At 36.4% G+C, this 12,446-nt stretch overlaps 1 protein-coding gene across 1 annotated transcript in view; it reads right to left on the bottom strand.

The window, feature by feature from the left end:
- MAN2A1 (mannosidase alpha class 2A member 1) overlaps nucleotides 1–12,446 on the bottom strand; it is a 162,257-nt gene that overhangs the window by 112,571 nt on the left and 37,240 nt on the right. The window contains exon 4 of the mRNA XM_036847857.1: nucleotides 677–848. Coding sequence (XP_036703752.1) covers nucleotides 677–848 — 172 coding nt within the window. The remainder of the gene's footprint in view (nucleotides 1–676; nucleotides 849–12,446) is intronic.

Here is a 12,446-nt window from a genome sequence, read left to right as displayed (position 1 = left end):
TTTAAAATATGACAGCATATTAAATATGACAGCAAAGTCAATCAAGAAAACAGATTAATACACTTGACTAAATAAAAATTTTAAAAGTCTTTATATCAAACACTAAGAATTAAGAAGAAATATAAAGCTTCAGGAAAAATAAAGGTTGGTATGTGTATATAAATATTCTTACAAATCAGTAAGAAAAAGTACATGATCAAGCAATTCAAAAAAAAGCTCTGCCTGTATATATGAGAAAACATGGAACACTATCACTAATCAAAAATTCACATTTTTCACCACTTAAATTGGTCAAAGTTTTAGAAAAAATTATACTGTTGCCTAATATGCAGAGAAATTGGTACCTTTCTATATGGAAGATTGAAGAATACACTGAAACCACTCTTCCAGGGGTCACTTTGATTATATGCTTCAAAAAATCTTTAAAATATTAAGCCCCTTTGACCTAGTAATTCCATTTCTAGGACAAAGCTGGAACATAAGGATTTCAATGGAAAAGTTTCAAGTCACTTTTTCAGAGATGAACCAGAATCAAGGAAAAACAGAATGCAAAGAAATATTTTAAGTTTCAGATATAAAGCTAAGAATTTTCACGTTCTAAAAATTCAACACCTGTTTCACTGTATAATTAATGTTTAATATTACCAAATTTAAAAAAAAGTTTTAAAAAACAAACCTTTTAACAGCATCCTTCTTCTGAATATCTATAGTTTCCCACCACTTTGAAAGGTAAGAGATCTCAGACCACATAAATTTCCTCCGTGGGTCTTCTTTCAACTTGATGACCATGTTATTAAAAATATACTGAGTCTTCTCTCGAAAGTAGTCATCAAAAGTCTTCAACCAACCTAAATTAAGACATAAATATACCACAAAGGTCTGATTCATATGTCTGATGTAAACTCAGTCACATTCCATTGCATTACCTTTGCATAACCTCACGTTTCATTCATATAAAGACATATTTAAAAATTTAGCAAACGTTTTCAGTTAATGAAATTCCACTTGAATGGATGTGAGACTCAACAAGCCACTAACATTGAAATGATAAAAATACTCTGAAAACTGTACAAATTCAGATATCAATGAGAAAAATGAAAAAGCCAAAAAGCATTTCATATGTAACAATTATAATATCTAATTCAACTATTTATAATTTATCTCTAATTTAAGGAATTTTTTAAATTAAAAAAATCTGAACAGTGTTGATAAATTGACAGTAATATTCTCATAATATGGAATCAAAATTTTATCCTCTCTCATACCACATCAAAAATTTCCTATCCATTAAGTAACCTAAACTAAGAAAAAGAAAATCACAAGTACAAACTCTACCGAAAAGCCAGCAGCAGAGCAATAATCAAACAACAAATATGTACACATCTATGTAAAGTTGTTTTCAAAAAAGAATTGATGTTGACAACTTAGTTCTTTGACTTTTCCTACTACATCTCAAATATCCTGGAAACTTTATCTAAAGACATTTGCAATTCAACTATAAAGAAATATTTTTAACAAGACCTATAGTTCCAAATACAGCCCCATCCAGCAGAGTAATAAAGCAACGTGATGAGTGGCTGAAGCAAAATATATACACAGCCACCAATTCCACCTACTGGTGGGACACAAGATATACCCTGCTGAGAATAACCTCTTATCTATGAAATCTAAAAGGAAGGGGAGTTTCTATAGAGACAGGCTTAACTACTGTGCTATTGTTACCAAGCCTCAAGCATGTGGGAGGTCTAAAATACAAGGGATACAACTGGCTATTTCTTTTGTCTGTCTACAATTAAGTGAATATTCAATGCATACTGTATTTGCTGGCAAAAAATAACAAAAACCTACGAGGGCTGAGCCGGCAATATATTATTTTGACAATGCAAATATGAGCCTCTAAAGGGCACTGCCAGTGTGACTACATTTCTCCCTTTTGCTTTAAGTGAAATCTATTCATTCTACAGTTATTTACCGAGCACCTACAAAGTGATGGGTATGAAGCTATGAGCCAAATAGGAATATAGTGTAAAATATTCTTTATAGGACTTTCTTGATCTGGGGCACTTTTAAGCTGGTTTGTCACCAAAGAATGCTACCTGAATTAATTCAACTTTTTCATGTTTAAATAAAAAGGCTGTACCTACAAAAAACGCAAAGATGTCTCATGAAATAGTGGTTTACAAAGAATCCCATCTTGCTTCACAAAGGTACGAACCTGGACCCTGCCCCAGAGCACTGAGGCCAGGATCCACATCTGGATTCCCAGGGACAAGCAAAGAAAATTCAACCTATCCTTAAATGGAGATGCCCTAACTCCCTGCTGACCATGCAGCACCCCTGAGAGACAAAAAATATCAAGTGCTCAGACCTGAGCCCAGTATATAATATAACACTTAATAATAATAATAATAATAATAGCTGCTGCCGCTATTATTATTATCATAATCATCATCAGTCTTTAATTGCCCCTTCCACATCTCTACAATCAAACTGGGTCAAAGGAGAAATAAAAGATATTCCTAACATCTAATTTTGAAAAGTATACAATTTATTTAAAACATTAAATAAATTGCTCCACATCTTAAACATATTGGTTACCCAACACTTCAATTTGCATAGAATTCATTTTATGCCCCCATTATGGGCTGAATTGTGTCCCCTTGAAACTCATATGTTGAAGTCCTAACACCCAGTAACACCCACTTCAGAATGTGACTGTATTTGGACCTAAGTTCTTTAAAGAGATAATGAAGGTAAAATGAAGTCATGAGAATGGGCCCTAATCCAATACAGGCATAACTCGTTTTATTGCACCTTGCTTTATTTTGTTTCACAGGTGTTGCATTTTTTTACAAATTGAAGGTTTGTGGCAACCATCCGTCAAACAAATCGATCAGTGCCATTTTTCCAACAGCATTTGCTCACTTTGAGTCTCTGAATTTTGGTAATTCTCATATTTCAAAAAATTTAATTATTATTATATTTGTGCAATGACCTCTAAGTGTTCGAGTGAAAGGAAGAGTCACATGTCTCTCACCTTCAATCAAAAGCTAGAAATGATTAAGCTTAGTGAGGAAGGCGTGTCGAAAGCTGAGAGAGACCAAAAGCTAGCCCTCTTGCACCAAACAGTTAGCCAAGTTAGGAATGCAAAGGAAAAGTTCTCGAAGGAAATGAAAACTGCTACTCAATCAACACATGAATGATAAGAATGCTAAACAGCCTTATTGCTGATATAGAGAAAGTTTTTGTGGTCTGGATAGAAGATCAAACCAATCACGACCTTCCCTTAAGTCAAAGCCTAATAATCCAGAGCAAGGCTCTAACTCTCTTCAATTCTATGAAGGCTGAGAGAGTTGAGGAAGATAAAGAAGAAAAGTTTGAAGCTAGCAGAGGCTGGTTCATGAGGTTTAAAGAAAGAAGCCAACTTCATAACATAAAAGTGCAAGGTGAAGCAGCAAGTGCTGAAGCAAGTTATCCAGAAAAATCTAGCTCAGATAATGAACGAAGGTGGCTACACTAAACAAGAGATTTTCAATGTAGATGAAACAGCCTTCTATTGGAAGAAGATGCCACCTCGGACTTTCTTAGCTGGAGAGGAGAAGTCAGTGCCTGGCTTCAAAGCCTCAAAGGACAGGTTGACTGTCTTGTTATGGGCTAATGCAGCTGGTGACTAGTGAAGTTAAAGCCAATGCTCATTCACCATTCTGAAAATTCTAGGGCCCTTAAGAATTATGCTAAATCTACTCTGCCTGTGCTCTATAAATGGAAGAGCAAAGCCTGGATAACAGCACATCTGTTTACAATACGGTTTACTGAATACTTTAAGCCCATTACTGAAACCGTCTACTCAGAAAAAAAGATTCCTTTCAAAATAGTACTGCTCATTAGCAATGGTCACCTGGTCACCCAAGAGCTCTGATGGAGATGTACAACGAGATTCACACTGGCTTCATGCCTGCTCACACAACATCCACTCTGCAGCTCATGGATCAAGTAGTAATTTTGACTTTCAAGTCTTATTCTTTAAGAAATACCTTTCATAAGACTATAGCTGCCACAGACAGTGATTCCTCTGCTGGGTCTGAGCAAAGTCAACTGAAAATCTTCTGGAAAGGATTTGCCATTCTAGATGCCATTAAGGACCTCTGCGATTCATGGGAAGAGGTCAAAATATCAACATTAACAGGATTTTGGAATACTTTGATTCCAACCCTCATGGATAACTTTGAGGGATTCAAGACTTCAGCAGAGGAAGTCACTGCAAATGTGGTGGAAAAAACATGAGAACCAGAATTAAATGTGGAGGCTGAAAATGACTGAATTGCTGCAATTTCCTGATAAAACTCTAAGGGATGGGGAGTTGCTTCTTACAGATGAGCAAAGAAGTGATTTCTTAAGATGGAATCTACTCCTGATGAAGATGCTGTGAAGACTGTTGAAATAACAACTAAGGATTTAGAATATTATATAAATGTAGTTGATAAAGCAGCAGCGGAAAGGTTTGAAAGGACTGACTCCAATTTTTGAAGAAGTCTTACTGTAGGCAAAACGCTATCAAGCAACATTGCATGCTACGGAGAAATCATTCATGAAAGAAGGAGTCGATGCAGCAAACTTCACTGTCATCTTGTTTTAAGAAACTGCCACAGTCACCCCAACCTTCAGCAGCCAGCACCCTGATCAGTCAGCAGCCAGCAACATCGAGGCAAGACCCTCTACCAGCTGAAGACTCTGATGATGGCTAGCACTTTTAAGCAATAAAGTATCTATTAATTAAGGTCTGTATGTTGTGTTTTTTTAGACAATGTTATTGCACTTTGAATACAGTATAGTGTAAACAAAACTTTTATATGCACTGGGAAAAAATTCGTGTGACTCACTTTATTGCAGTGGTCTGGAACCAAACATGCAACACCTGCAAGGTACCATGCATGTCCTTCTAAGAAGAGGCATTTAGGGCACAGACACACACAGAGGGAAGACCATGTAAAGACAAAGGGAGAAGAATGGTCATCTACAAGCCAGGACAAGAGGCCCATAGAAGAAACAAACCCTGCAGACACCTTGATTTTGGACTTTTAGCCTCCAGAACTGTGAGGAAATAATTTTCTGTTGTTTAAGCCACCTGATCTGTGGTACTTTTTTAAGGCAGCCCTAGCGAACCAATATCACACTAGAAAAAATAAGTGTTATTACTATTCAAAAAATGAAGATTGCGGGCTTCCCTGGTGGTGCAGCGGTTAGGAGTCTGCCTGCCAATGCAGGGGACACGGGTTGGAGCCCTGGTCTGGGAAGATCCCACATGCCGCAGAGCAACTAAGCCCGTGAGCCACAACTACTGAGCCTGCGCGTCTGGAGCCTGTGCTCCGCAAGGGGAGAGGCCGCGACAGTGAGAGGCCCGCGCCACCGCGATGAAGAGTGGCCCCCGCTCGCCGCAACTGGAGAAAGCCCTCGCACAAAAACGAAGACCCAACACAGCCAAAAGTAGATAAATAAATAAATAAATGTATAAAAAAAAAAATGAAGATTGCAATGCAGAGAGAATCTACTTTACCAAATACCATCATAATACTTAATATACATCTACCTCCGTATTGCAAGACTGAGCTGAAATCAAATGTAAGTAACATCAATTTGTGTCCCATGTTATTATATGTACTCAATAAGGACCATCTAAATTACTAAATGGCTCTACTAGAATTATGGTCCCTAAGACATCACATCTATCTTCTACCTAAATTTTAACAAAGGTCAAAATTAATCCCTAATTATTTGGCTGATAACTCAATTAAAGAAAGGAACTATGAACAGAGGAATGCCTCCAAAATTAATTCAATAATAAAACACTAGAAACCTAGCATAAGAGGCAAATTTAGAAAAAAGTCTTTATGAAGATTAATAAGTGAAAGGGTTTTTTTTTTTTTTTAATACAATTACTTATTTTCATCAGTTATATGTTGTTATGAACTCAGGCCATTTCAAAGAATAGTTTATCACGGGAGTTTTCATAGAGGAATCACAGTGACTGATTAATCCATTCTGCCTTCAACAATCATGCAGAAAATACGTCAAATATATTTACGTGAGCCAAAATACAAGCTCAGAGATGTCAACTTAAAAGCCTTGCATAAAACTCATCTATAATAGATACTACTATCACTACAATACAGCACAATTAATTAAGAATGAACTGAAAGATAGCCTCTTGATGTTTTCAATATTGAGTAATATAACAGTAAATTAGCTTTTACTGCTCTTATACAATAGCGTAATCAAGTATTCCCTTTTACATTGAATTGGCTCTTTCTTTTTCTAAACTACTGTAAAACTCCAATTGTATATTAACATGAGACCAATCACAAAGATAGTATTTTACAAAAAGTTGTATGGGATGAATTTTTGTGACATAAAATTATATTCCTACCTCTAGATTTAATAATCTTGGGACATTCGGTTGCAAACCGATTTACTTAAGTGGTCAATTCACAGCCTTTTTCTTTCCCTTGAATACACTTGGAAATTGAACCAGGGCTAGAAGAGCATTAGTACTTTTCAATTTATTCTTTTTCATCCTAACAACACTATCACCCATAAAACACCTAATCACTATTTTAAATAAGTGGGGAAATATTAAAAACAAAGAGTACACAATTAGAAGTTCTATACAGCCAGCATAATTCCAAATTCACTATCACTATTTTATCATAAAATTTTTTTAAGTTCTAAAACAGAAAACTAATAAAGTTGAAAACTCTACTGCTTATTTTTAATGTGCATAAACAAATACACACCTAGTAATTGTTCACTAACAAAATACAATTTATTTTTTAAATTTTTGACCCGATCTAGCTTCGAAGTCTATAGACTTCGTGAAGACCTGATCCTCTTAAGGAACACTTCGTTTTATTCGGTTCAAGGGAATACACAGTACCACCCTTAGGACCTGGGCAAAGAGTACCCCACCCTGAGCACTGGACTCGAGAGGGATCTCCCTATTCTTCCTCTGACCACATCCCTTTCCACATGATAAATCCACAGGGCAAAGAACTTGCCCACCCACAGTCTGTCCTACCCAGCCCTGCCCTTCTGAGTCCCCGAGACCCAGAAATCTGTGTCCAAACATCCCCAAGCTAGCTTTCTGAGCCTCCCAGGGCCTTCTATAATGCCTTTACCTGCTAGGACAGTCGAACTAGCCTGGGCAGTAGCCAAGGGGCTGAAGTTTGTAGGGGCGTGGGAAGAGCACTGGGGTGTCTGCAAGAAGAGCCCTTCCTGGGTTAGGACAAGGCCGGGTCTGGGAGGAGAGGGGGCTGGGCCGCCTGGAGGCTGGCTCTCCCCACAACACCAGCACATTCCAGTGGGGAAGTGGAGCCCAAGCAATCTAAACCCACACCTGGCCTTCCAGATCTCTGAGTTATTTCTCAAGGCAGTAGGAAGAGACCTATTTTATTTAGCAATGTATTAGTTTGATTTATAACTTTTAAGTGTTTAGACAGAGTGTCTGACGTCCTCCATGTACTTTTGCCCCAGGTCCTGCAAATTTTAGAAGCAAGCCTAGACACATGCTACAACCTGAACTTCAAACGAGTCAGTTCTCATGAATCTAGCACCTGGTACAGTCTACAACAGCAAGAGTTCAGTAAGTGCTTGATAGATGAATGAAGTGTGGTGCCGAAAGGACTGGAAAAAAATGCAAGTGGAGTATAAATGCAAACTTACTACTTCAACTAGAAATGAGACCAAAGGTCAAAGATACCACATACTATTAGCTCTGCTATGTTCACTCTCTGTTCTGATACTAACCTAATAATCTTTGAACAATATCTCTAAGTTTCTACTTTATATTTAAAAAGGCTCTGTCAGCCCTAAGATGATTTAAAAACACACATCCGGAAGAAGGCATGCCCCTCAAATCATTGTTACACTGTTATGGTTTTAACTGCTACAATAATGATTTTTTAATGAGTACATTAATTCCACTCAAAAGTTAAATAGGTACCAACTGTTAAGAAAACATAAAAAGATTCTGAGTCAAAAATAATTATATCCAGATAATAAACATTGAAAAAAATAAAACATGCTTCAAGTTATTTCCATTTTAACATAATATTCTCAAATTTAAAAATACAAGTAGAGTTCATTAAAAAAGCTCCTTTATTTTAGTAATTAAGTTATTCTATATGGACAAATGATCAACAGTTTCTTCCATCACTTGTCAAACCCTTCAATATTCGACTGCAACATCCAATCTGACATTTAAGGGGTCACATACAACTTTAATTGGTATTACCATAACTCACATGCTGATTAATTTTAATTCCAACATTTCTATTATAAAATAAGCTTATTTTCCCCCCTTATAAACTGTGGAAGAGTTTTAATTAACATTCTGTTCTGGTTTATTCGTTCAAACACAAACCAAGCATCTAATAAGGGCAAAACGATAAAGCTAAGCTAAATGAAAACAGATTCTACAGTGAAAATATGAACCAAATGCCGTGGGAATAAAGAAATGGTAAATTCCTACCAGAAGGACAGAAGAGAGATTCTTAAATTAGATGTCATCTGGTTAGAGAGAAAAGGTGGAAGTTCCAAATGCGGAAGAGGATATGGAAAAGACACTAAGCCATGAAACTGTGTGTCAGCTTCAGGTAGCAGGAGGCAGTTGGGTATGGCTGCACCGCAGCTTCCATGGTGGGAGCATGGTGAGATAAATAGAAGTAGGGGTCAGATCACAGAAACCTTCTAAACGATCCTTGTTTCTCACCAAGAACTTAGGAGGAAGGAAGTTAAGGTATTCTGAGCTGTGTTTTCAAAAATAACTGGACTGTGAGTATAAAGGATAGACTAACTAACAAGGTAAAGCAGAAGAAAAAGAGGAAATGAGGTCACTGCAATAATCCTGCTGAAATATGGTAATGGATCGCAGTGGAAACAAACAGAGGGAAATAAGAGGCCAAAGAGGCAAAATGAAGCACGTTTACTAATTGACTTAAGTTTCCAGAAGAGAGTAGAGGGAGAATCAAAGATGAAGCTGAGTCTTTGGAAACCTGCAAACCTGCTGATTCCTCTAAATGCTTTTAAACCCAGATTTTCAAAATAACCCAACCTTTTTGCCAGGTGATTCAGTGTCATCTAATAGTTTTTAAAGCATATCAGCTTCACTTCCATTAACTTGTTTGAGATACGGCATTTTTTTTGAACCCATGTAAGATGCTGTCACTGGAAATTCTATCCCACACCACAAGAACCTATTTGCATTACTATTAGGACAGCTGGGGTTTTGTTCACCCCGCAGCTGTATATGTATAATGGCCAAATGTGACCTCTTACTGTACTGCTTTTCTAAATGTCCTTTAAAAGACCTGCATACCTTGATACCTGACACCTGCAATTGTGAGATCAACCTCCAAAATATTTTCTAAGTCTGTGCTAAAGTTACTTCCCTCTCTTGTTAAGAATTTCATCCATGAGTATCTACTCACACCAAATGAGGACACTTCAGGCCTAATAAGTCCTCTCCAAATAGAGTTTGGTTGTCTATAATATGAGAGACATGTATATTCCTTTGAGGCATTACTCTTAGGATATGTGAGGAGTCTACGTACTTAGCCTTATGAGTAAGCCAATACTGGGCAAATAATCAAAGCTTCTAGAAGAAACCATTTAAAAGCTGGAAAATATGGCTTCTCAATCACTTTCTAATTGTAAAAGATGTAGCAATGAGGAAAACCACTCACCATTTCATGTACTAATTTAGTATTTAAGGACAAAGACGTATGTTTCAATAAGGATAGAAGAGAAGAAAAAAAGGAGAGGAAACAGTGCAATGAGGAACCTACTTTTGCAAGAGAGTTACTAAAATGTTTTACGTGATTAATAATACTAAAGTAGATGACATTTGGCTTGGAAAAACTTAAAAGACTTTCTTCCTAAAAGCTCTCCTATGGGTTCAGAAGTATTACCTGCTAGAGGCAATATTTAATGGTTACAAGTTCTGATTCCAGAACCAGATGGCTTGGGTTCAAACCCAGCCCTGCCACTGACACATTACTTATCCTCTCTTCTGCCTCAGTTTTCTCATCTGCGAAATGAGGGTAAAAACAGGATTTTTTGTCATAAAGTTGCTGAGAGGAGTGATGGATTCAATACATGTAAAATACCTAGAACAGCGCCTGGAACATAGTAAATTCCCATAGTACCAGCAATTATTTGTGTAAGCAGCATACTGGTGAGCTCTGATGCACCCAGGATTGATGACAGACAAACGTAATCAAAATAGGGGAATCGGGAGATGTTTAATGATCACCTACATCTCTTAGGTGCTACCTGACATTTGTGCTCCTAAGGAATACAGCCCAGTCAGAGCCCAATCAGACTTTTTCCCTCTAAAAAGGAACCTCAATATACCAATTCTAGAGATCTCTTAAAAAGACAACCCTAAAGAGCCATGTAAATATTTAACTTTTAAATGCCACAATTTCTTAACAATTAAGATTGCCCAATAAAATACAGGATGCCAGGTTAAATTTGAACTTCAGATAAATAATAAATGTTTAGTGTAAGTGTGTCCCATACAATATTTGCAACACACGTAAAAAAATTATTCATTGTTTATAGGAAATTTAAATTTAACTGAGCAGCCTGTTTTGCTTTTTTTTTTCCCAGCTAAATCTGGCAACTCTATTAACAACACAAAGTTCAGATAAATGTGCTAAATTAGCTAATGCCCATAAAGCAAGAAGAAAAGAAATACTAGCATCATTTGAACTAAATAAAGCACCTTAAGCGGCAGTATACAAAATGGAAAGAACGTGGATCTTACAATCAGGTAAATCTGAGATCCAATTCACTCCTCTGCCCATTTATTTATGACTGACTGACCTGGAACAAATAACTACACTTCCTCTAACCTTTCTGTCCTCACCTGGTCAATGGGGTTTAAATTTACCACTTCTCAGGGTTGCAGGACAGATTCCATGAAGTAACACACACCAAACACACCCTGAGGCAGGACGGGCAATGAATGTCATAGTATCTTAGCTCCAGAAACGCAAATTTCCCGTCACAGTAGCCAAAACCGAAGAACTCGCTTTATCCCACAATAACTCAACAGAAAAATATACTCCCCAAACTGTGCCCGCGTACAAAGCTCTCCTTCTCCTGACCATCTCATTCCACTAGGCAGGTTCCTTTGGCAGCCCGAGTTCTGTCCCCACTGCCTTTCACCTACATGCGCAGTACTCAACCATGGCTGGCCAGAACTGGTTTCTTCTGACCGTGCTTAACAGTATTTGAACAGAAAAGCTGTGAAATAACATTACACTGTGATGTCCTCATATGTTTTTGTTCTTTTTCACAAACTTTTTAAGAATAAGGATACATAAACAAATTCATTCCAAATTATCATATAATACTAAATGCAAAAATCTGTTCTCTTAATTTTCAAAAAAAAAAAAAGGCTGAAAATCCTAATCACTCAATCGAGTCAATAAAAATTCTGCAGAAGAACTGCAAATGCATAAAAGAAAATTATTTTCCATTGTGACTCTTGGGCCTAGGTCTTCCTTCTGTTTTGGAGTCATACCACACGGGGGATTATTTTCTAACGCTCATTTTACAAATTGCTTAACTAACAATATGCTGTCCAATTTTTCATTTAGTATACCTTATCTTCTCTCTCTACACACTGTGATTTCTTTGAAGGAAAATTAACTAAATATTTCAGCAGTTTAACTAGCGGGAAGCAAAGAATTAAGATTGTAGATACAAAGGTGCTTTAACTGTGTTTTAATCAGCTTATTAAATACAACATGAACATGTATCAATCAACTAACATTTAATTTCATGGTCTATGATTCAAAACTTTTCAAAAGCATAACGGTACAAAATTATCAGTATTTACTTAACAATTCCTTTCCAACTTTGTTTTATCTCATATAAACCATGTAAAATATTATATGATAATTGTTACATGTCCTTATGGACTGGAAGAAGACATAATTAGGAATTTTATTAATATACAAATATAAATTGAAATTTATCTTTCCAATTTGATCCCAAAAGAAAAATATCTCCACATATAAAAATACAGCAACATAATTTTTTAAGTACGGTGACTAAATATAGGAATCTTCTAAACTCTATCCCCAACAGACAACACTTCACTGATAAACTACTGAGCTAAAGTTTGTTTTAAATTGTTGTGGCAGAAAATGGAAACAAATCTCTATAAATTTCATTTAGAAAGTAAACTGCCTTAATTGCACATTCATTTAGGAGTATTATACAAAGATTTCCCATCAGAGTCACACTTTGACTTGGAATGTATGTGTACATACTTATCTCTTCTTCTCTACTGAAAGAGTGGTTTTTCATGATCTGAGTGATTCAGTTTTTCACAGAATAATTTAGTTTATCTAAATTCTACTCTTGTTAAGGAGCAGTGA

Source organism: Balaenoptera musculus, chromosome 3, assembly GCF_009873245.2.
Source record: "Balaenoptera musculus isolate JJ_BM4_2016_0621 chromosome 3, mBalMus1.pri.v3, whole genome shotgun sequence".
NCBI classification, from domain to species: domain Eukaryota; kingdom Metazoa; phylum Chordata; class Mammalia; order Artiodactyla; family Balaenopteridae; genus Balaenoptera; species Balaenoptera musculus.
Note: the sequence above shows the minus strand (reverse complement) of the source record. Positions and strands in the feature narration are given on the sequence as shown.